We start from the raw sequence: 25,793 nt of genomic DNA, 5'->3' as shown, positions 1-25,793 counted from the left end.
GGGGTTTGTTACAATCTCCGCCCCTTTTCGAAGCGCGAGCGGTGTTGAACTTGCCTTCGCCGTTTGTTTTTTCAATCGTTTTCCTTAATCGCGCACAAGTTCATAACACAGACATTAAAATGGCATGTCCGTTTATTCAGGAACCCGTAGATGAGGAAGCTGCATTCATTCAGAGAGAGTTACATTTACGTTAGGAGAGAATATTGTGAAGCCCGTTTGGATGTTTTATCATATCCGGAGGATATTTTATTTGAGCGATACCTTTTTTCTTTACAGTCCATTAAATATATCCACAATCTGCTTCATCCTTTCATCACAAACCTCACTCGCCAGGGTCGCGCTCTTACATCTGAGCAGATTAGCCTATTTTTATGGTCACGTTTCTTTGCTAATGGAAGCTTTCTATATAACACCGGGGATGCAGAACACGTTAGCAAGGCAACTGTATGTAGAGCAGTAAGAGAAGTGTGAATCGCTCTCAAGCACTTTTTATACACTTTTGTTAAGTTTCCTGTAAGAGCCCTCAAAGAGGAGGTTCATAGGATTGCGGGTGAATGGTAACCGTCTTTCTGAATTAGGCTGATCAAATAAACGTGGTCTTGCTGCCCCCTTTTGGAAGTAAACTAATAATTCAAATACCCTTTAGGATTTCCCAATGTGATTGGGTGCACATGTAACCGGTCCCGCTCGCCCCGTTCTGCGCGGCATCGGTCCGAATGAGAGACGGGCGCTCTAACGACGACTGCACAGCTCTTCACTAGCTGGCCTCCGTTACACATAGCTGGAGCAGGCGCAAGCATGGCCAGTAACCTCGGATGAACTTACTCAGAGTGGATTGAACTCATTGAAACCAGCTGTTCTGAAACAGAAAACTCAGAGTAGCGATTATCTGAGTAAATCAACTCAGAGTTCACATTTTAACTCAGGGTTGCTTGAACCTCCTTATTGAAACGGGTCCCAGATGTGTTTATGGAAGCCCGTTTCCGCCAGGGTTGGGAATATTTTTTGAATTAGTATCGCATAATAATGACTTAAGTATGTCAAAATAATGAGAAACTAAGTCGAAATTTCGACTTAGTAAGTCATAATAATGACTTAGTATCTCATAATAATGACTTAGTATCTCATAATAATGACTTAGTATCTCATAATAATGACTTAAGTATCTAAAAAAAAATTCTCATTATTATAAGATACTAAGTCATTATTATGAGATACTAAGTCATTATTATGAGATACTAAGTCATTATTTTGACATACTTAAGTCATTATTATGAGATACTAATTCAAAAAATATTCCCAACCCTGGCGGAAACGGGCTTCCATTAGTATGTTTCTCAAAGTGCTTTTATGATTGGTGCTATTTTAATCGTGTAAACGCAAGAGGGCACCAGTAACTCGCAATTGGAGTAGTCAGTCACCTTGAAAATAGTTGCTCTTATATTTTCCACGTTTTCCATTTTACAAGAGAGCAAAAGATTTTCTTACAAAACGTGTCATTAGTTATTTTCATCATAACCGGGTAAGTTAACTCAAATTTCTGTACCAGTGTTTCCGCTGTAGAAAGTACGTTCGTCATACGTAAGCAGGCTATTACATCATAGCAAGCGCGCTCACCCGTCTTTTTCCACCCATATCACTTTCTTACTGCTTACTGAACATACAGCGATATTACCTGTCTTTTATGGCATGATGTGACTAATGTAAACTAGAGCTCAAAGTTTGTTAATGCTGTTATCACCCCTAAGCTGGTGGTCAGCCGCTATAAAATGTGACAGCTTGGTGCGAGATATGTAAACATACGACATCCTGGAAGACACCAACGAGCAGCGATGTCGCTTGAAGAATCGTTTAGCTGCCATGATAATGTCATATTATAGCCCAGTTCCGAAGCAGACGCCATACATATGTTTTGACAATATCCAGTTTACTGGATTTTAATTGACCTCAAGGGTGTAATAAATATTTTAACATGTGTGTCGTGTAGCCGCACCCCTCGTATCTCCTCGGCATGGTTCGTTCAAATCCGCCCATCAGGAAGTGTACACAAATGTGTTTGTGGAAATCAGCTGAGCGATTCAATTTGAGCTAGTTGCTGTTTTGAATATTCGCGTGAGTTATCTGTCTTGTCTTGTGTTCGTAACTTCCCGCCATTTAATTAATTGTTTACCTGGAAAATCGTTATTGTTTTATTATTTTGCACGAGATCTTGTGATCCAGGGCTCCTGTTTTGCTGCAGTGGGTGAGTCATTCAGTTCACACAACGATATATTAAAAGGTATATTGACGATAGCGTTATTGGGTTGATTCTTCCAGTCCATACTTGTAATAGTATTTTTCGACTAGAAAGATAACTGTAAAAAGATGGTGGCTATACTTCAATGTTGTTGTTACAATACAACGATGTATGTTATGTAAAAACTGTAAACCCATTGACCCACCAGAATGAAATAGTATACAGCATAAAAATGTGTATTATGTTTGAGGCTATGAGCAGTGATCAGAGGTCCAATCCTATCCTCACCATGAGATCTTAATACGAGATGAATATGCATAAAATGTGTACAGTTCTCTGTGTAATATGAAGTCAGAAGATCCAACATGGATCGATCAGTTACATAAGAGGTTGTGTGGCTTGAGGAAAGCTGTTCAAGCATTATGACAGAAGGTCGGGAAAGATTTTAATCTCCCGATTAAAGAACTTGATGTTTATCAAAACACATCCATACAGAACATATGCAGTGAATTTCTTTTCACAGTGGTTAGAGGAGCCTGTTTTATGACCCGATCAATTTGACCAAAGGGGTTCTGTCCAACTGTGTACACTAACAAAGTAGCACGAAGAGAGCAGGTTTCATATTTGCTTTGTTGAGTAGCTGTTAGATCGCTCGCAGCTATAATGTCTACTTGAAAATATGTTTTACAATACGAGGTGCTCAAATTGAGTATTATTGAAAATACAAAGTGATACTTTAAATTGTTTATAATGTCACGTGTATGTTTATATTTTCGTGTTGATATGTAGTAACTGGAGAATCGTGATCTATTTCAAATAGCAAGTTAAATACGACCTAACCCCCACCGTCATTTTAAAGATTGTTTTTTGTGGCTTCTTTAATAAGCTGTAATTATAATGACCATAAGATGCTGATCATATTATCAACATAATCCAGGATATTTGTGTTTGTGTGAGTGTGTTATATTGCCCCGTCTGGCACACAGCATCTCTCTGATGTGTGAATGAAATGCAGATCCGGAAATGAATACTTAACATCTGGAAGCATATTGGTTAATTGTGATGCATTTAGATTCATCAAAGAGTGGCCAGATAAAATGCTGAACAGAAATGTCAATATTTTGTAGTACTTGTAAGCAGGTGGACATGGGTTCGAGTGTTTGGGTGTGGGATTTGTGTTCCACGGGCACATGTGTTTGGGCTTTGCTTCTGTTAAATCCCTCAATCTCTAAATGTCCATTCGAGTCTATTAGCATCAGAGTGAACGGATTAATTGTGCATGCGTGTGTTGTGTTTTTTATCACTGGAGAGTTAGCAGATGTCACCATGTCTAAGCAGAGGCTATAATCTACCTTTCTTGTGTGTATTGTGTGTGTGTCGGAACTAATGACAGTTTGATAACATGCTGTGTAATAGTCTTCCTCAGGAGTTGAGGTGGGTTGTGTTTGTATGTTTGTTTTCGAGTTTAAAAAGAGTGAATCATAATTATTTTACCGCTTTGGCCATTCAACCAGATTTGCAAACCAGTTCTAAACTTGAAAGGTCTGTATTGTCCCATTGATTAAGCAGATCAGCCAACCACAGTCTTGTTGAAACCGCCTCCTCACATGAGTTTTCACATGAATTTGACTAGTTCCTCTTTCCATTCACGCAAAAAGAGCATATAGAGCTAATTTGCTGTAGGCCTACTGCAAATGATCTTTGTAATATATATATTTTTTCCTTTTCTCAATAAACTGCATTACTAAGTTATGTGCGCAGCTCGGTTGTTGCCAAATTATGAGCTTTTAAATAAATGTAATACATGTTGGGGATTTGTGAGAGCAATGGTAATTGTGAGTCTTGCCTTATTACAGTTTATTAAAAACTGACAGTAACATGTCATCAATATGTTTTCCCTTTATTAAAATGTTCTTTATTTAAACAACAGATTTTCACCTGATCAGTCTGTTTTGCCTCCTTTCACAGATGGATGCTGATCATGCTGGGACATGACTGAGACATGATGGATCCTGAGGAAGCTGACCTGCAGAATGACTACCGCTACCGTAGTTACGCAGCTGTCATTGAAAAGGCACTGCGAAACTTTGAATCATCTAGCGAGTGGGCTGACCTCATCTCCTCACTAGGAAAACTTAACAAGGTACACGAAACCAAGGGAACACAAATCAATTTTAACAGTATAGATTATTGACTGGTTTGTGAACTGTTTGTACTTTGGATGCATATGGATGACTAGGCTAAACAGTTCCCTTTTGCATGTAGAAGAGGAAGTTTTAGTTCAATTTAAGATCACATTTTATTTACTATTTTTCAGTTAAAGGGAATGTAAGGTGATAGCGAAACCATTAGAACCTCAAACATATCAGAGTTGATGTTCAAAGTGCAGATGATTTAAATTTAGCAAGACTTGTTTACACATCCCTCAAGATTAGAGTAATACATTGTCATCTTTCCTTTCTTCATTCTGCAACCATGTTTCCACCTTTATATGGTTATGTGAAAAAACTGTTGTCTTATTTAAATGGCCCTTCTCGCTTTTACTCTTGATACGGCATGTGATTTTCCTTGTTTGTTCAGTGGGACTTTCCGGATGTATTGCGACATTCATCTCCTGTATAGGTCTACCTGAGTGATACCTGTCAGGCTTTCTGTATTTGTTTTGGATCTTACCCTTTTACCCTAACAGTAAGATGCAACCAGGGGCGTTCTTAACCAATAAAATTTCCAAATCAATAGTTTCGAAATGAGGGCTATTTTATAACAACAGTTCTGTGTTGGGAAGTTGGGAAACACTTTCTCACAATGACACTTTGGTCTACATGCCTGTTTTTAGAAAACTTAAAATCATTGCACCTAGTGACAATAATCAATGGTATGTCTTTCAAAACATGTCTCACATGTTGTGCATAGTAAACAAACCATTTGCTTTTCTGAGGTAATGTTGATCATTCGTTTGAAACCTGTTTAGCCTATGTGGTTGGTAAAGAGTTATAGAGCATGTGCTGAAGATCTGAAACTTTGTATAAAAATGATTTTTGCTGTCTGTGTGATAAAGCTAGCTTACATTTTCAATCAAATAAAATAAATAATTAGACATAATAAAATCGGAATTGTATAAATCCTTTATATACCATGACAGTGGTTGGTCCGCTTATTAATTTCTACACTCTCCACATCCTCTGGCTGTCAGTCATCAAGTCCCTCTGTTTATCAGGCTCTGCAGAGTAATCTGAAGTACTCGCTGTTACCACGGCGATTGATCATAGGGAAGCGGCTGGCTCAGTGTTTGCATCCTGCCCTGCCCAGCGGCGTCCATCTCAAAGCACTGGAGACCTATGAGGTCATTTTTAAAATCATCGGCACAAAATGGCTGGCAAAGGATCTCTTCATTTACAGGTGATGTCATAACTTAATATGTATATTCTTTGGCTGCAGTTGCCATGAGTGAGTCAGAAAGAAATGTCAGGGCCATTTAGATCCATGCATTTTATCCAGAATGATTTGAAGTGCATGAAGTTACACATTTTATCAGTATGTGACTTTAAAATAAAATCCATGACATAACACAGCTACATGAATACTAAATACCTAATAATACTTGCAATAACTTTCTAAAAAACTTTTTTAAATTCTTATTACGTTTTACAAAAATAAATAAAGCTTATCTAAAGGGGAAATCCTAGACTGACTATTTAATGTCACTTAAAAGTATTTAAATTATTATTTAAATTTTATTTAAAGGCCTTACTGTTACAATGCCCATGCATAAAGAATTCTTAATTCAAATAAAATATGTTTGCCTTACAATTCAGTTTTGGGGATAAAATTCTGAATTTTCCTAGTTGAGAATGTGTTCAGTTGTCATGTGTGAACTCATATTTCAGTTCAGGGCTGTTCCCATTATTGGGTCATGCGGCAATGTCAGTGAAGCCTGTTCTATTGACGCTGTACGAGCGGTACTTCCTGCCTCTTCAGAGGGCGCTGTTACCCAGCCTGCAGGCCTTTATCATGGGTCTTCTGCCTGGACTGGAGGAGGGTGCAGAGGTCTATGACAGGTACAGTTTAATACCAACCATCAGAAACGTCTACCATAACCTTAATCAGTTTGTAATTTATTAAAGGGATTCTTCAACCAAACATTTAAATACAGTCATCATTTACTCACCTTCAGGTTGTTCCAAATCTGAATAAATGTCTTTGATGACACAGAGAAAGATATTTGGAAGAATGCTCATAACCATACAGATTTTGCCCGATGACTTCCAATATTAGGAAAAAACATAGTACCCCTTTAACCCAACAGTAAGATGCAAACAGGGGTGTTCATAACCTAAATAAGGGCTATTTGGAAGAGTGCTTATAACAAAAGTGCCCCAGAATGGTTTGCTGTCAAACATTCATTAATTTTTTTATTTCACATTAGGTCCATATTAGGTCAAGAAATCGTACAGAAGTACAAGAGAAAGAAAATAAAACTAATAATTAAAACAACCTTTGCATACAACAGACACTATTCAAACATATAAGCTTTTTCTTTAATAAAAAAAGGGCAGTCATGGCCTAAAGGTTGGAGAGTCGGACTCGTGACCAGAAAGTTGCCAGTTCGATCCTCAAGGACTTACCCCTACTTGCTCCCCGGGCTCTGCAGTGATAGCTGCCCACTGCTCCGGGTGTACGTGTGTTCACTACTCTCTGGATGGGTTAAATGCAGAGGTTACATTTCATGTATGGTTCACCATAACTGACAAATAGGTCACTTTTTCATTCCAATGTTTCCTAAAGCAGGATGAGTACCTTGTCCCACTCAATGTAAAATTATTTAACAGCATGATAATATAATTTCTTCTAATTCTACATAACTAATTCTACATATAAAATTGTACATGTAATCCCTTAACACAGCATGCAATTAAGCGATATTAACAAAAAATTATAAAGTATTTCTTCCTACTATAGTAGTCAATGGGGGGCTAAATATGTCTGTTTATAAGCATTCTTCCAAATCTCTTTCTCTGTTTATCAGAACAAAGAAATGTATACAGATTTGGAACAACTCGAAGGTGAGAAAATGATGATAGAATTTTCATTTTTGGGTGAAGTATCCCTTAAAAGGTTGCATTATTTCTGTTAAATTATTAAAATCCTTATTGATATTCATTTGGGAATGAGGACTGACACAGTTTAATACAGACTACATTACATTTTATTTATTTAGATGTTGGGAACCAAATTTACTAAGTTACATATATTCCTGTTATTGCACTTACAATAGTCTCTTGTTTTCACATCTCAGGACAGATGCGTTGCTCTTGAAGTTGTCAGTCTTGGTGGGTCAGCCTGTGTTTTATGGGGCGCTGTGGGGTTCAGTGCTCATATGTCCTCTTGTACGGCTCCCTGCCACCCTCTTCATCGTTGCACACTTTGACAACTCGCTCACAGGCAGAGAACAGAAGTACATGCTTGGGAAAGACCACAACCTTGTAGTGAGTACACTATATAAAAAAGAGATACTTAGTCAAAGTGGGCACCACGTATATTCTGACATGAACAAAAATCAGGCTGTCAGCAAATGAAGTACAGTCAAAAAAATTGAAAACACGTATTTAAATTCCCAGAGGATTAAATAATGGGAAAACCAGAATTTACTTTTATGCCTACAGCCTTTTTTTGTTTGTTAATGTAATTGAACAAATTGAATTTGGCTCCATGCAGGTAAAAGCCATCCGTCTCGCTCTGCAAGACTCCAATGTTTTGGTCCAGAGAAACATGCTGGAAATTCTGCTTTATTTCTGCTCCTTTGCAACCTACCTGGTTAGTGAATAGCTGATTTGAGTAGCCATTATTAACACATAACCCCCTCCTATGTGTGTAAACCTTTAATTATCACTTTTTTAGGATCCTTTGAAATGTGCCATTCCATTAAATGAAGAAGAGATGATCAATGTGGTGTCAGCTGCCTCACTCACTCTGCTCAGAAGAGATATGTCTCTGAATCGACGTCTGTATGCTTGGATACTCGGTACTGTTTTATCAAAATAAAATAAACGTCATAAATATTGATGTGGTGTTTTATTTTGTAAATTTGACCAAATTCATACTTGTGATGATGAGAGCTTCTCAATATTTATATATGTGTTTGTATCAGGTTTAGACATTAAGGGAGGAATGATGGCTGCGGACGCCAGTTGTTATAACACCGTTGAAGAGTACACAGCATTTTATTTCAGCACACACTCCAGAAGATTACTGGTGCAGGTATAGAGGACATTATATACTTAAACTGAAATGACATTATATAACAGTAACTTCGTATTAGCACCTATTGTACTATTGCTCTTTGTATGACATATCGCTTATTGCTCCCCGAACTCTTTGTAAGACGCTTTGGATAAAAGCGTCTGCTAAATGTCTAAATGTAAACAGCTTGTTCAAACGGAATTGTTTATTTCCCCATAATGAGACTAATATGCGGTTCACTGTATGTTAGCAATACATACTATACACCCCTAGTTAACATTACACTGTTGTTTTTATTGTCCTAATAGGCACTGGGGAATATTTTGAAACAGAAGGATATAGAGGCCAACCCAGACAATATCATAGAGTATCTCAGACCGTTTCGCATCATTATTAGCCTTCTTGACAAACCTGAGATAGGTAAAGAAATGCTAATTCTGTACATGTTAACATACTGGACATTTACAGGTAAATTGTACTAGGTTTAACGGTTATCCTTGTTTTAACGGTATTTTATCGACAGGGCCCTTGGTGTTGTCGGATGTGTTGCTGGAGGTGGTCAGAGCTTTTTACAGCTATTGTAAAGCAATGCTGGGAGACGACGCTCTCAACAGCAGCCTGAGCGGCAGCAAACTTAACAGGTCAGAAAATCAATACATATATTATTCTAATAAACATGCTTTCCTGTATCTCAGAAAATGGAGTCTGGATCTAGGAGCCCAAATTTAACATTGACATTGCATTAAATGTGAATAAATATGCAAGATTCCCAGTGAAATAAAAAATTACAGTTCCTTTTTCATTAAATATTGCAGTGTTTATTATAAATATGTAGCTTATCAGTGTGGATCTTTCTCTTTTCATAATTCATATCTTCTCATAATCTTCAGTTAAAATCTGAAAAAGCACTTAAGCCCTCTAGTGACAATCCACCTCAAAGGACATAAGTTACAGATGAGGTTAACAATGGAAGCAATTGGAACAGCATAAGGACAACAAAAAGCATAAGTGCAATCAAAAACTGGTCTCATATAGCCTACCACAGTATACAGAGCTAAGTAGTACGTTTTTTAAAGAGTAGAAAAGAGAAGTCAGAACGGATAGGTCAGGTGCTGATGGAAGAGATGTGTTTTCAGATGATTCTTAAAGATGGCTACAGAATCTGATGATCTTGTAGCAGTGGGTAGATCATTCATCAAAAGTGGACCGGATCCAGAGAGGGAATGCAAGAGTGATTTTTTTACCTTTTTGGGATGGCACCACAAGACATTGTTTGTTTGCAGAGCGTAGGGATCTGGCGGGTACATACGTCTGCATAAGCGAATGAACATAAGGGGGTGTCGAGCTAGTGGTGGTCTTGTAGGCCAGGAGCAGAGTCTTGAATTTGATGCAAGCGACTATAGGGAGCCAATGTAACTTAATGAAGAGGAGTGATGTGAGCTCTCTTCCGTTCATTGAAGACCACTCTTGCCGCTGCATTCAGGATCATCTGCCGGCCAGTAGCGCATTGCAGTAGTCCAGTCTGGACAGAAGAAGAGCCTGGACTTGCGTAACATGCTCTGATAGAAAAGGTCTAATTTTCCTAATATTGTAGAGGATGAATCTACAGGAACGGGTGGTGCTGACAACCTGATCTGGGAAGTTAAGCTGATCATCGATCCCCACTCCCAGGTTTCTGGCCTTTCTGGAAGATGTGATTGGTTGATGAGCCCAGTTGAATGGAGAAGTTGTGATGAGACTTTGTGTCGGCGGGGATTACAAGCAGTTCTGTTTTTGCAAGGTTCAGCTGCAGGTGTTGGTCCTTCATCCAGGGCGAGATGTCGGCTAGGCATGCTGAAATGCGTGCAGAAATAGTCGGATCTTCAGGCTAAAATGACAGGTGGTGTTGTGTATCCTCCGCAAAGCAGTGATAGGAGAAGCTATGTTTCCGAATGACAGAGCCTAGTGACGTCATGTATACAGAAAAAAACAATGGACCAAGCAAGTCCTGAGCCCCCCCTGTGTCAAGATGTTGGGACACAGAGACCTCAGAGACCTATCACTAAGCCCCTACCCACAAACTCAGATGAGCCAATAACAGCTGAGTATCAGTTGCACAGGTACCGGAACTCGGACAACTTGAGATTTCAGTGCCTTAGAGAAGCATTGTGAATCCGAAGCTCTCGTAATTTTTACTGTGTTTTTGCTACAAAAATGGTGAAATGATGTGCCTGGGGAACTTGCAACACTTATAACAGAGCAAAAAGAGGGCGCAGTATCCTGGTTCAACCCCAATTCCAATAATTTGTCATAATTCATTATTTTCAGGTGCTCAAGCAGATCGTATTGTCATCATGTGAAGCTAGCGAGTCCCTGCTAACATACAAACCTAAATAGCTTCATGTTCATTGTAGGTCAAAAACACATAAATGAATGTCTACATGTCAGTGCCTCTCCATATTAAACTGGTTAATTGTAAATTCATATAATCTTACTCACTCTGAAATGCATCAGAAAACGGAACATAAAAAATAGTTGCAACTTTATGGTTCACAGGGACTTTAAAAAATGCAACATATATGTTACGTGTGGAATGAAATTAATAAATGCAAAAATGATTGTTTATTATCTGCAGTCAAATCAAGGAGAATAAAAACGCTTCAGAGATTATAAAGACCGTGAATATGTTTGTGAGTGTCATAAGCAGCAATTATCTCTTGGATTACATGACCAGGCACTTCCAAACCTGCCTCGGGTAAATATGCATGTATAATAAACATTAATATGTGTTGATAATTGTGATACAAGATACTGACTAGTGTTGCATCTGTCTCTTAGCTCACAAAATGATCCAGCAGAGAAACACAACTCTGAAGAATGGAGCAGCCCTCCTTCAATCACTGAGCTCTCGACACTCATTATTTTCCTGTTGGATGTTATTCCTCTGGTATGATCTACTTTAGTCATTCATCTTTTACCAGCATGTAAATGCCAGACATTGTTTCATTGGCAAGGACTGCATTTAGAGGCAGAATGTTAATTTAGTCTAAATTTGTAATGTAATAATAAATAAGATGTTTTCAGATTTGTGTGATGGTGCCAATTGGCTGTTTTATTAGGAGCTCTATGCAGAGATTCAAACACAATACCTGCCACAGATGCTGGGAAGCATGCTGCATTCGCTGCGTGGTCACATGACATCCTTTAGCCAACAGGAGATCACGCAGGCCATGAGAGCATGTTACAAAGTGCTCAGTAAGATCCAGATGCCAGTGGCCTATATGGACATGGAGGCCGAAACACAGACGCTGGATGTTGAGCAAACACAGGTATATGGGCGATGTGGTCTATTGGAGTGTCCATGTCTCCTTTAATGTATAAGCAAACATTTAAAAAATCAAAAACATTATATAACGTACAGCTAGGAAGGATACTGTCATGTTAGCCGTAAATACCTTATTTCTACATTATAGCCTACGTTGCTTTTATTAGGGAAATATTGTTACAAAAGTTTGATTATCAATGTACGATTGTAGATCTTGGTAACAGAAGATCATAAAAAGAAGGAGAGCAGCCAGGTAAAAGGTAACCATGAAGAGAACTCGGGTGAGGTTGATCTGAACGGAGATGATGCACTGGATGTTGAGCCGCTTGAAGCGTCATACCCTCCTTTGCGGTCTGAAGACAGTGGTTTAGGCCTTAGTGCTTCACCATCTGAACAACACCTTCTACCAACCCGAACTGGATCCGATTGTTTTTCTGGGACAGAGGGTGTTTGGAGAAAAAAAGGGACAATAGAAAACATGTCCAAGTGTTTACAGGACATATTAGCATCTGTGATCACAAGGTAAAGTAATAATTTGAACACTTGTATTTGAAATGGCATTTTATCATGCTACTTAAAGTTTACTGTTTATACTGTTTATCTTTGACTCAATAATAAATTCAACTGCCCACAAAATAAGATGAAAACACAAGGTTACTTTTTCATTTCTGACATGAAAACTGAAAGCCACTTTTATAATTTACCTCTGTGGTCTCCAACCTGATGCCCGTCTGTTGTAGTTTTGAATATAATAAAAAATTTTCATATTTATATATTAAATCTATATGACCTCAATTGTAATATTTATATTTTCTAGTAATATTTAGATGAAATAAAAAAGCTGTTAACATACATGTACTGTATATATATGCTTTCTCTTTTTGTTTTACTCTTGCTCATTCAAACTATCTCTCTCTGTATCTCTCAGGCACTTGCTGAATATAATTGATCCTGAGAAAAAGAAAAAACAGGACGAAGCAAATCGGGTAGATCAGAATGGCTCTCCCCGTGGCAGCAAGCAGTCGCCACTGAAACGTAAAGGCAGCCGAGACCTGGGTCTCATCAAAGACAGACTTGCAGAGTTTTTCAGCCCTAGTAAACTAAAGATCAATGGCATTAATAGGTCTTCTGGTCATGGGGGTAAAGACCACAGATCTGCAGAGTTGGAATGGATGGGAAGCTTCCAGTCAAAGGGCAAAGGGGAGATATCAGAGTCGTGTCGGCAGGCCTTCGCTGTCATTTGCCAACTTCTCCTGGAATGCACCACATTTCCAGTCTATTTCACAGAGGAGGAGAGCCAAGACCTGCACACAACCATGTTCAACAAGACAGGTACATTAAAGAACTGTACCCCACTGCTATGTTTTATTCAGTCTGGCATTGTCAGAGTTACTTACATGTGCATGTTTTCTTCTCAGGGATTGAGAGCAGCCTCCCTGAGTGGCTGAGTTTCTTGATGACTCTGTGTTGTCTGGCGAAAGACTACCAGGTATAACGCCACAAGACCTTCAATGATGAGTTAAATGATCGAACAATAATAAAATTATCACAACACCCGATGACTTAGCGTTTTATCAGTCAATCAATAAGAGCTTCAAAATAATGGAACGCAGTGGTTGGTTTTGCCAAAATTCTGCTAAAATATAATACTGGTGGGAAATATTGCATTGCAGTATTAACTTGATGACAGTTCACATCTACAAAAACATTTTAAGCAGGTTATGCAAAGACTGCAGGAAATTATCCTAGACAAATACAGCAGCATTGACCGGGAATCATTTTTTACTTATTGTCTAGCAGCCCCTTTCTATTTTCAATCTGAATGGCTTTAAAATATTTTAGACTAAACAGTTTTCCCACACTCTTAAATGTTCTGATGAACGGGTAGTCAGGCCCCAAATTCACACTGGAAGTCAACAGCTCAAACAAACAGAGCAATGTTTTAATAGTGTTTTGATAATATTTACAGTGTTCAGAAAAGTAAACAATTGAATGGCCTATTTACAGGTTAAACTGGATTGGAAAAAGTATTTTTTAACAATTTAAAGATACATTTCACCAACTGTCATTTTACTCTACTTTAATTTGTCTTTTGTGTATCTACAGGTGCAACATGTTGCGATCTCCTCTCTGCTTGAGCTGATCAATCACTCGCAGTCTTTAGCTCTTGTCATTGAGGATAAGAACAAGCGTTATAAGAACTCTGATGCTAACCCGCTCAGTGGACAGCTTCAAATGGTCACCCTGCCTCCCATCTACCCCTCTGTTCTCAAGATTTTGGAAAACTCCACAGACTTTTACCTGGTAAATAGACAAATTGTCATGTTTCTGCTTTTGCAGCTTTGCACGTACCTTGTCATTTGTGAATGTAAATCATATGAAATGGACAGTGTAATTCATGCAACAAAGCCTGAGTATTTATGCTTCAACAAAGAGAAAATGTGAATAGTCCGGAAAATACTTCCATATTAAAATATTTTTGAAAACACTGTATAAGAGGACACCTCGTATATAAACAAATGGAAGAAATATTAGAATTCAATGTGGCTGCTGTAGGAGAACCATACTTTTTGGTCCAATCTAATTGCCTTCGTGATTTTGGATAACACTCAGAGAAAATACTTAACTTAAAAATACAATTTCCTAAATGTAAAGTCAAAAAAATATATGCGTGTTAAAAAATATAAGAGGACATATCGCTACTGTCCTTGTGAAACCTTCTATCTCCATATTCCTGCAAAAATCATATAAGTCACCCTTTATGTTTGTCAATGGATTTTGCAAATATCTAACCATTAGAAACTTTTAAAGAGTGCTCGTCAACTTTTGACAACAAGGTATGGAATCATTTATAAAAGTTCCATATTCTGAAAAACTGTGAATTTGGACATGGTTTCAAAAGGACACCGACGATATATTAAAATGAATGGGATAAATATCAGAATTTAAAAGCATCTCCCCTTTTAAAATACCCAATATATGGGCTGATGCTTGATTCTCTAGATTCAAGAAAATTGTTGATTCATTTTTGTGGAAATGAGAGACTGAATATCTTCTAAATGTGAATTTTGTAAATGTTTCAGATCACATTAGTTAATAGATATTCTTAGGACTAAGATATTCATACTAAAAGCCAAAAAACATGTCCAAACTTCAAATTTGATTTCAAGGGGACTTTAAAGGCACTGTGTATTCTTACTTGTCTCTATCACAGCGTGTGTCTCAGGTGCTGTGGGCTCAGTTAGACATTGAGCACAGAGAACATCATGTATCTTGTGTGGAGCTCTTCTATCGGCTTCACTGCTTGGCTCCATCTGCAAGCATTTGTGAGGACATCATCTGCCTGGGTTTATACAGTAGAGACAAGGTACTACATTTCTTTCATTGAGTACAATAAACCTCTAACATAAACCTTTATGTAATTGAATGTGCTTGTGTTAGGTTGTGTGTCTGGAGGCCCTTCACAGGTTCTCGGTTCTGTGGCACCTGACACGAGAGATCCAGACAAATCGCAACACTTCTCACAATCGCTCCTTTGACAGGTCATACAGAATCTTCCATATTTTCCATGCATATTGAATTCATTTGCCATATCCACTTAATATCTTTTGTTTTCAGGTCTTTGTTTGTGGTACTAGATAGTTTAAACAATCAGGATGGTAGTGTTAGCGCTGCGGCACAGAACTGGTTGGTGCGGGCTCTCTCGCTGAGTGACGTGGTCCGCATTCTGGAACCAGTTCTGCTCTTATTGTTGGATCCAAAAACGCAACGATCACCGATACAGAGCGTCAAACAAAATCTCTCTGTTGGTAAGTAATCATAAACATGTTGATTTCTAATGCATTTTATTTGCACAGTTATGGAGATATTTATATTCCTGTGGTCTGATTTTATTCTTCATGTGATTTAGGTAACTTTAAACCACCGAGTTACAGAGACAGATCCACTATAAAAAGTTCTGGAGAGGAACCGCAGGACACATTTGCTAGTCGATTCACTGTAGTAGACCGTGAGGCATTGTGGGCGGAGCTGGAACGAGATCCAGAGCTAATGAGTACGCCCTTGGATTCCCCAGGAATGTCCCAAAGTGAGAGTGAAGAAACAGAGGGAGAGGATGAAGAAAGACCGGAAGAAGCAGAAGAGGATAGTGAACACACCGAGTCCGCAGACACTAGCGGTGCTCAGAACTCAACGGAAAACTCCAGCTCAAGCTCCGCCCCTTACTTTCAGCGGCAGGATGATGGTAGCGTTGAGGAGGCTGTGGCCAACGGGCTGAAGCGAGTAGACTCGGAACACACTCAGGTTTCTGATTCGCTCTCGAGCGATGAAGACGACGGACAGTTGGAGGCCATGGCCAAATCTCGGCAGGTGAAGCGACAGCGTGAGAAACGAGAGGCGGTGGATTCACTCTTTCGTCATGTCTTGCTTTATAAGCAGCAGTATGAGAGCAGCCGGATTCTTTATGCCTTCACTATTTTAGAGACTCTACTCCGGACAAGTGCCGGGCCATTTGTAGAGGCTCTCTCTAATACTTCTCTGGATTGCAGCTCCACCGCCCATCTCAACCTCATCCAAAACCTTCTGCAAAGGCACCGGCAGGCTGAAGAAGGTGGAAGCTTCTATGGACGATTGCAGAGCTCAACCCCACCAACTGCAGCCACTCCTGACCCAGCATCTTCTCCTCTCTATTCACCATCTTCCCCGTCTTCGCCACCAACTCTTCTGCTTGATCTACTCACCAGCCTCTGTCTGCGGTACCTCCGCTCTCACGATCCGTCCTATGCTAATGTTCCCACCCTGCAACTCCAGGCAAATCGGGAGGTGCAGGTGAAAAGCGTAGAGGTGCTAACTGAGTTGATGATCCAGTTGATTCGGGTGGCCCAGCAGGCTCAAATCGGAGACACAAAGTGCTGTGCTAATCTGGAGGCGGTGCGTAACCTTCTTTGGAGCTACAAGGTGCAGCAGTATGTTCTCCTTACCCTTTCGGCCTCCATGTATGTGTGCCAGCGGGGTGAGCGGTCTGACCAACACACGGTGCTTGAGGAAGACCTCGAAGGTGAGCTTTCCGAAGAGAGTCTGATCGACTTTGGCAAAGATGGGACCTGGGCTGAACATCCGCTCCAGATCGCCCTTTTGAAGCTTCTCAAGGTTCTTATTGTGTTGGAGCACCATGTGTGTCCACCACACACCAAAGCACACGATTCACACAAAGATCACGATTCTAACCAACCGCGGCGGGCAGAACCACCTTCCTCAGCCTTGGCTCGAGAGTGGCAAACAGCTGTCATGTTCCAGCAGTCCATCAAAGCAGTACGTTATGTCGCCAGTCAACCTATCACCGCTCAGGGCATGTTTGTGTCGGCAGCAGCTCGGGCTTTGCACCCACAGTACGGATGCACCATGCACCCAGCCTGGGTGACTCTACTTTGTGAAGTCTTGCCATATTTAGGACGATCGCTGGCCATCATTGTATCGCCTATCATTGCCCAGATCTGCAAGAACCTGGATGAGCTTGTTAAACAACATGAGCATGATGGAATCAAGTCTTCACATACGTAAATAATGTGTTCATGTGTTAGTGTGTTTAAATATGCATTCAAATGTTTTGTTGTTGTTTTTAAAGTGCCTTTAAAACTGTGTTGTTTTCTTTGTGTAGCAGCATCTTGAAAAGGGAGAATATCGCTCCTGACTATCCTTTGACTCTTCTGGAAGGACTTACCACTATTACACACTACTGCCTTTTGGACCACAAGAAGGTAAGTGTTCAAGAACCTACTTAAAGGAGGGGATTTCACATGAAGGGATTTTGTGTTTTCCTGTATCTTTGGTGTGTTACAAGTTGTTCATGCATATATTAGACGTGTAAAAATCAAACCAAGAGATAGCGAAGGCTCACTAAAACCTGCCTAAAACGCCTCGTTTAAAAACGCCCCAACATTTCTTCATCAGTATATGAGAAGCATTGAAGAACACGGCCAAAAAGAAAGAAGGCGTGTCTAATCCCACTGTGGGTTGTTGTTGCTGCCGCCATGTCGCGGAGAAGCTGTGTGTTTCATTACAAATGAAACTACTTAGTCAGGTCTTCCAAACGAGGACACAATAAGAAATCAGTTTTCAAGTTTTATTTACTCCAAAATCTAAGTGTTTCCAGCATTAACAACATTAACACCTGGTTGTGCACAAACACTCATAGCCTGTAAGTACTTTTTCATTATTAAAGAATTTGCAACTATTCAAATATTGTTGGTCCTACAATCACGAATGCAGAAATTGTTTTATATTTACGAGGCTGAATCCATCAGCATCTAGCGGTGAGGTTCTAACGGCTCACTGCAGCGCTTACCCATCCCGTTCAAAGCGCTATGGTGTCTGACAAAGGACTAAGATATCATCACGTTTTCGCTTCTTTGACCAAGGAGATGACGTATTTTCTAAACACATTCTGTAGATCAGTTTGTCCGTTTAGGGCTACTGTAGAATTAGCATGGCGAATTCCATGTAAGGGGACTCGCGGTGTATGTCTATAGAAATAGTTCATTCTAACGTAATAAAAACATCACTGTGTAAGGTCTTTATACACCTCTGAAGACATCATTATGTATATTATATTGAATTTTTGTCCATAGATCCTCCAAAGAATTACACATTGGCCTTTAAACAATATACAAAGTGCCGGATCCCAATTGATGACGTAGACGTTTGCTTGGGGTACCATTGTTCTCCCCCACCCTATTTACTGATCCACTTACATACTATTGCAATCATTTCTTATCTCGCTTTGGTCATCCTGTGTGTCAGGTTCACCACTGAATATGTTCGGTCAATCATGAAGCTTTAAAACAATAGTGACTTAAGCTGTAATGTGATTTTTATTTTGCTCTAGGCAATTGTTAGCTGTGATGCTCCAGACATGCGAAACGCTAGCAATGCCATTTTGGATGAGTTTCCACACATGATCAGCAGCATGGCTTTACTTTGGGGCGTGGTCAAGGGCTGTGACTCCACCCATGGCAGCAGAGTGTCACCCACCTCTGTGTACTTTAAGGGCACAAAGGTAAAGCTGATAAAGAAAGTAAATAATGTCAATGTGATTTAGTTTGCATAGAAATGGGATCATGGTTTTAATGTGTTGCTGGATATGTTTTTGTTCTGTAGATCTTGAGGCAGAAGGTTTTGGAGTTCTTGATGCCATTGACTCAACAGTTTGGGGTGCAGGTCATGGCCTCTGTTGCTGCCGTGTGGAGTTACAGGAGGAGCCGCAAAAGATGCTCCAGGAAAAAGGTGAACATTATGAAAAAGTATGCAAAAAGCAAATCACAAAAGAAGATATTCTGAAGAATGTTGGTAACCAAATAACATGGCCCCATTGACATTCAATGTATGGACACAAAACCACGGAGGCATTTCTCAGAATATCTTCTTTTGTGTTCCACAGAGGAAATAATCGCATACAGGTTTTGAATTACATGAGGGTGAATGTGGACAGCTCATTTATTTTTAGGTGAACCATCCCATCAACTGTGGTTCTGAAGGTGGCATTCTGTGTTTCCTATATGCATGCATAGATTTTGCCTGATGCTAGTGATTCCCAAATGACGGTGGTAGACCTGGTGAAGGCACTTACCACGCTCCGTACGGACACGATACTACAGCTCATCAGAGAGGTGGTGAAGAAACCCCATCAGATCAAAGGAGACCAGGTACTGCATACATGACTCAAGCTTGAATACGCATACTATATGTTAAACCGTTGAACCATGTCATGAATTAATATCCACTCTCTTTTACACTAACAGAAGACTACTTTAGTTGACATTCCCATGCTAGAGTTCAGCTATGTCTACATTAAAAGGTAACGGTTTACACTGACATCATCCTCTCTTTTTAGTTGGCCTAATCTTATTAGTCATCATGTGATGTCATTCGCCATCAAAGTTAATAAAATGTCCATAAATGTCAAGTGAACTGTGGCAATCCATGCCAAACCAATGGCTACAGTTAATGTTCAATGGTGTTTAATGGAAACACAAAGTTTTTAGTGAAATGTCCTTGATGGTAACTATTTTTTTGCAGTCTTCCACCTCACGTGCTTCAGGAGAACATCAACGCTCTCCTCTGTCTGCTCAGAGAATCTGTTCAGCTCAACCTTGCCCCACCTGGACACTTCTTGCTCCTTGGGTGAATAAATATTTATTTTGCTGCCTTTGGAAAACCATAACTTACTGCAATTGCTCATATTCGTATCTCCAAAAGAAGCTTCTCTGCATTGTGTTAGAGCCCTTTTGTATTACATGGTACTATTGAAGAGTTCAAGGTCTTTTGAAGCACTGTACCGACTGTTTGCTTTACTGTTACAGCATGCTTAATGACTGTGTAAATAGACTTCCCAATATGGATAACAAGAGGGATACTAAAGAACTGCAGGTAAGACCAGTACAGCTTAATTGTCTTATGTGGTTCAAGTACCAGAAAGAATGCTAAAAACGTGTATCCAATATATCAAAATTTGTGTACACTGTAATTGTATTCCCTACAGGAAGTGAGCCAGCGTATACTGGAGGCAGTGGGAGCTGTGGCCGGCTCGTCTCTTGAACAGACCAGCTGGCTGAGTCGTAACCTGGAAGTGAAAGCTCAACCTCAAGTCTGTCTACAAGGGGAAGATGATGACCATGAAGCCAATGATTCTGATGGTAAACCTACAAAGAAGTACAATCAATCAACTGTGCTTATAGTCCTTTGATTTTAATGCTGTTTTCTTCGTCTCAGAGTGTGCAGGTCAGGGCAGCACCATGGTGTCGTCTTCCGCGCCATCTGTATTCAGTGTACAAGCTTTGGCTCTGCTGGCTGAAGTAAGAAACATAAACACGCACATAGTCTCCAGATTAAACAGAATGCAAAATGTAAAGATTTGTTACAGGTGGATTAAGGAGAAGTTGACAAATGATGACAAAAAAAGATCAATAATCATTAAATAATAATTTGCAAGAAGAAAATTAACCTTGTATTGCATTTGATATGCTGGTTTTAAAATGGATGATGGTTTTGTCACAGTATTACAATCATAAGATTTTTGGGTGGAAATGTGTTTAATTATCAAATTCACTTGTCACAATGCATAACGAAAAAAAAATAACACATTCTCACAGGAATTCGTTACCTTTTTTCAAGGTGGCTAATTCATATGAATTTTGTGTGTGTGTAGGTTCTAGCTCCTCTTTTGGACATGGTCTATCGTAGTGATGAGAAAGAGAAAGCTGTGCCTCTTATTTCTCGTCTTATGTATTATGTTTTTCCCTATCTAAAAAATCACAGGTAACTATCACAAAAGGCACTTTAAAAACAGTTTAAACCCTAAAAGAAGTTTAACTTAAGTCTTAATCAAAATCTTTGTTTTATTTGTAAGCATGATAATCAAGTGAATATGTTTAATTTATAGCTCTTAGTGCTTCTTTATAAATCTCTTTCTCACCCTGTTTACTTCTCAGTGCGTATAACATGCCTAGTTTCTGTGCGGGTGCTCAGTTGTTGAGCAGTCTGAGTGGATACGCTTACACTAAGCGGGCGTGGAAGAAAGAAGTGCTGGAGCTCTTTATGGATCCAATGTTTTTCACGATGGACTCTTCATGTACCTGCCAGTAAGATGGACTTTAAGTTTTATTCTGTCTTGAGCTAATGCAGATGTCCGATACAGCTCTTTTTTATTTATCTGACTAATATATCCGTCTATAACTAGTATGATGCTTAAAGCGCTGAACCCTAATGTTGTGCTTTAGTTGGAGATCCGTCATAGACCATCTTCTGACTCATGAGAAGACCATGTTTAAAGACTTGATGAGTGAGTATATGTACATCTTTGTACTTTTTTCTTAATAATCAGGTGGCTATGCATGATTGTTTGTTATATGATCAGTGTTTAAGTTGTATTGTGTTGGTTTGTGTTTTACAGATATGCAGAGCAGTTCTTTGAAGCTATTCAACAGCGCCGAGCAGAAGCCAATGTTACTGAAACGTCAGGCTTTTGCCATGTTCAGTGGAGAGAATGACCAGTATCACTTCTATTTGCCTCTTATACAAGGTATTACTCAGTCTGTAAGTGTAAAACCAATATGCACATACAACTATATTGCAGCTTAGATTTATTTGTTATATGACTGTTTAGAGCGTCTAACAGAGAACCTGCGTGTGGGACAGACCCCAGCAGTGTCGGCTCAGATGTTCCTCATGTTTCGTGTTCTTCTGTTGAGGATCTCACCACAACATCTCACCTCACTCTGGCCCATCATGGTGACTGAGCTGGTAAGGACTGTGACTGTTTCATTTGTTTTTTTATCAGTTACCATTTCTGTGCTTTTGTTAAAGCTGTGCAGTTTAAATAATTATGAATAGTCATTGATGCCGTTTGTCTTTTTATTTTAGATACGTATTTTTAACCGCCTAGAGAAGACCCTGCTGGATGATAAAGAAGTTTCCAAGTAAGTCAAACTGATTTCCATTTGCATTGTACCCTCTCAATCTTTTTGTTGGGTAATACATTTCTCACTATCTTGCTCTTTACCTTTTCTTTTCTTTTTAAGGAGTAAATTACGGGGCGGCCATGACAAGAATGGTGTTCTGGGCTTTCCGCAGGCAGAGCTGGACATGTACCTGTCAGCCTGCAAATTCCTAGACACCGCTGTGTCGTTCCCCCCTGAGCAGATGCCCCTGTTTCAAATGTAAGGTGTTTACTTCATACTTGTTTGTTTCCGGAGAAATAGCAAGAAACCGTTTCACCGGATCATTATTTGTGTGCCAAGCACCAAATTTTGAGTGGAATTTTTCCTTTCAGAGGCTCCTTGCGTACCTTTCAAGGAGTTCTTCAAAAGGAAGTTTCTATTAATATATAAACTCACAGATATCTCCTTATTGGGCGTTTAGTTTTTATGACTCTAAATAGACTGTCGTGGTTGCCCTAACATTGGCATCTGTCAGTAATAGATCATTAGGTTCTTTTGAACTCATGCTTAAAATAACCTATGATCTGCTCCATAGCCTAATATTTACGGTTCACGGTCTGGTAATGTATTTGTAGGTATCGCTGGGCTTTTATTCCTGAAGTAGACGTGGAGCGTTTCGATGGTCCTGATAACACTCTTTTGGAAGGAGAACAAGAGTGTAAACCTCATGTCGTCAGAATACTGGATGGAATCAACCGACGTTACGGGGTAAGATCTTCACACACTGTGTTCTCAAAACAGTTATTGTTCTTGGGGTAGACAGTCTCTCTTTTTTTTATTAAATGGTTAACTTCGTGTTATGTCAACTTTTTAGTTCTCTTTAAATCAAAATATGTAGAGTATAAGCTCTTTAACATGTGTGTTCAGGAGCTGAATGGAACAGTGGGAGAGTCCAGCACAGACCGTGTGGAGTTCCCTCTGCTGACTCTGCGATCTCTTTCTTCAATCGTGAATCTCGTGCCGTTCTTCAATACCCTCTGCTGCTCATTTACTAGCTCTTCCAGCCTCTCTGCGCCCCTCCCACACTATACCGCAGACTACCCACCTCCCAGCAGCGACAGAGTCATGAAAAGCCTGGAGCAAATCATAGAAGGAGAGTTCCTAGACGGAATGGACATTTAGCTGATCCACACATCTGTGGAAATACTTTCCTTAGAATCCTTATTATCTTTAGTAATGTTGTTGGTCTCCCACAAAAGTCAAGTGCAATGAGATTTGTAGTGTAATAGAAATGTATTAAAGGTCCTGCAAAAATATTAAGTTGTTGACAGAGGTGAATGTATCATGTAGTTTTTTCAAACATTCCTTGCATTATTTTACGGTTTATTATTTATCATTAATGAATAAGACAAATCAACATCAGCATGATTGTTGTTTTGTATGATTCTTTCCATTTGTATAGGCTGTCAGTCAGCGAGTCACATATAGGGGTGATTTTGGAAAATGCGGACATGAATGTTTGTTTATGCACCAATAACTGTTGACAGGTATTTTACTCTGCTGTATTTTCCTGCTTTAAATGTAGTAAATGTAATAATATGTCTTATTGAGTATTGAAGTTTATTTCATTTTATGGAAGTATTGAATGTCTTCTTTAACTCTTACAGTATATATATTTCGGGACCTAAGGGAATGTTTTTGATCCATGTTTGTGTTGTTTATCATTCATCAGTTGTCCAATCTCAAAGTTTTTATGCTGTGATTCTACCATCCTATTGACAATGATATTAAGTCTTAATCACTCATATGCTTTCCTGGCGGCTATTTTGTCCTTAAATTCTCAAGCCAGTAGAATTGAAGTGCCTGAAAATAAATGTTGTAGATGCACTCAAATTTAACAGCTAATCTATGTGCTATTGTGCTAGAATTGCCCATATAAGTCCCATCAAACAGTAATATCATATGAAATCAGATGAAATAAGTTTCTTGGAACCCTAACAACGCAGCACAAACATGTCCCCAGTCCGGTAGCTGTGTTTATTCATTTGATTGTTGTTATTTTATTTAAATAAATAAAACAATTAATGCTAAAGTGGAGTATTTGATGTGAATGTACCACTCAACTAAATAAAATAACTTAATTCACTCTTAGGCCTGTTTGAAAGAAAAATGTTGTTGAATAAAGTTGTAATTGTTAACAATTTATTAATGCATTAGCTATGAATTAACAATCAACAAAACAACTTTTATTAATCTTAGTATTCGTTTCAGCATTCACTAATAAATTAAAAAAAAACATTACTACTGTTAATACAACCTTATTGTAAAGTGCTAACAATGTTTGCACTGCTTCCTTGTGAAACCATTAATTTAAAAAACTACACTTCACAACAAAAAAAATATATTTGAGGTGCCCCAGCGCCCTCTGCTGATCTATCAGGATTAATGAATAATTTTACACTGGTATATACTTTTTCTCCAAACGTCATAAATGATGATAGCAATAAGCATCATGAACAAATCATTAATTGTACTTATTGTAGTGATGAATAATAGTCTAAGAATATGAAATAGCACAATTAAAAATGTTATCTTATAAAGCTATTTCATGTTATGTCTGATCATTCTGGACCTTCTCAGTAAGTGTCTTGAGGTGTTCCCTTGGATGTTTTTCCCACCATATGAATGTACTTAAGCGTGTCCAAGTCCGGTAAACTGTTGACTGGTGTAAGTAGGCTATGTGAATGACATTTTTGTATACGCTCTATATTATTCACATCATGCTTAAATATAAACCCTTAGACATATAGAAGTTATTTTTTACATGGCTTGATATTGAAGCTGGCTTCAATTGATTTTTTATCATTTTAAATAAAGTAACATTTAAACATCTTAAATGTTTAGTGTTGTCTTTGTACATGAATTGTATGTGTATGGTTAAATAATAAAGAAACATATCTTAACTCAAGTCTTAAGGTGCTTTCCTCTTTTAGTCAGGTGACTCTTTCAACTCTTTACCTTGGACAGAGACCAACACGTCAGCCTGAGGTCTCCTCTGCAAAATACAAAAAAGCTTTTGAGTACTAGTCAGTTGTTTGACTCACAGATGGGTTGTTGGGGTCAAGCCCTATTCATGCAGACATTGTTGAACTGTGTTATTCATGTTGCTTGTGTATGTAGGATTCATCCAGTAGACTGACAGGGAGAATTTACTTAAAATAAAGATTTCTTTTCTGTCTAACACAACCGGTTGTTATAAGGGATATATTTCAATGTCTTCAAAACAGATTTTCAAAACAGAAACAGATTTTCATTTACCATTTGTGTAAAAAATACTGCAAGAGTTCTTTATGAATACAACACATTTGTCAAATTGTGAAGTAGGCCTACAGCAAAAGCATTCCTACAAAAAAAATACATTCTACAATGTAATGTGCTCGACTTGACGTTCGATTTTCAATGAATGATCCTAAAGTAATAATATATTTTATTAACTCAGTTTGATTGTGAGAAAAGTATAGTTAAACTTCATAATAGCCATTTTGTATTGAGGAATAGGCCTAATGTTTTTTGTCTCACT

The 25,793-nt window shown here is 38.8% G+C and overlaps 1 protein-coding gene across 3 annotated transcripts; it reads left to right on the top strand.

The window, feature by feature from the left end:
• Nucleotides 1-1,392: 1,392 nt before the first annotated feature.
• dop1b (DOP1 leucine zipper like protein B) lies at nt 1,393-24,363 on the top strand. Of its 3 annotated transcripts, none has more exons than XM_079465051.1 (39): nt 1,393-1,522; nt 4,205-4,379; nt 5,454-5,635; nt 6,124-6,294; nt 7,533-7,722; nt 7,952-8,050; nt 8,135-8,258; nt 8,385-8,494; nt 8,785-8,896; nt 9,000-9,117; nt 11,091-11,210; nt 11,294-11,402; nt 11,575-11,784; nt 11,992-12,302; nt 12,709-13,112; nt 13,199-13,269; nt 13,887-14,084; nt 14,995-15,147; nt 15,222-15,322; nt 15,399-15,589; nt 15,691-17,335; nt 17,437-17,536; nt 18,664-18,834; nt 18,936-19,061; nt 19,346-19,480; nt 19,577-19,632; nt 19,854-19,958; nt 20,138-20,204; nt 20,317-20,470; nt 20,547-20,629; nt 20,983-21,092; nt 21,266-21,415; nt 21,554-21,615; nt 21,727-21,855; nt 21,940-22,076; nt 22,197-22,252; nt 22,355-22,492; nt 22,849-22,981; nt 23,141-24,363. In XM_079465051.1, the coding sequence occupies exons 2-39, from the start codon at nt 4,239-4,241 to the stop codon at nt 23,393-23,395; spliced, it is 6,927 nt and encodes a 2,308-aa protein (XP_079321177.1). In that variant the 5' UTR covers nt 1,393-1,522; nt 4,205-4,238; the 3' UTR covers nt 23,396-24,363. The 3 variants fall into 3 exon arrangements, with proteins under 3 accessions (XP_079321177.1, XP_079321176.1, XP_079321178.1); XM_079465050.1 differs by lacking the exon at nt 1,393-1,522 and adding an exon at nt 2,009-2,242; XM_079465052.1 differs by lacking the exon at nt 1,393-1,522 and adding an exon at nt 2,014-2,242 and having other exon boundaries at nt 17,440-17,536.
• Nucleotides 24,364-25,793: the final 1,430 nt, after the last annotated feature.

The sequence above is a fragment of the Barbatula barbatula genome (genome assembly GCF_947034865.1).
Source record: "Barbatula barbatula genome assembly, chromosome: 9".
Lineage (NCBI taxonomy): Eukaryota > Metazoa > Chordata > Actinopteri > Cypriniformes > Nemacheilidae > Barbatula > Barbatula barbatula.
Note: the sequence above shows the minus strand (reverse complement) of the source record. Positions and strands in the feature narration are given on the sequence as shown.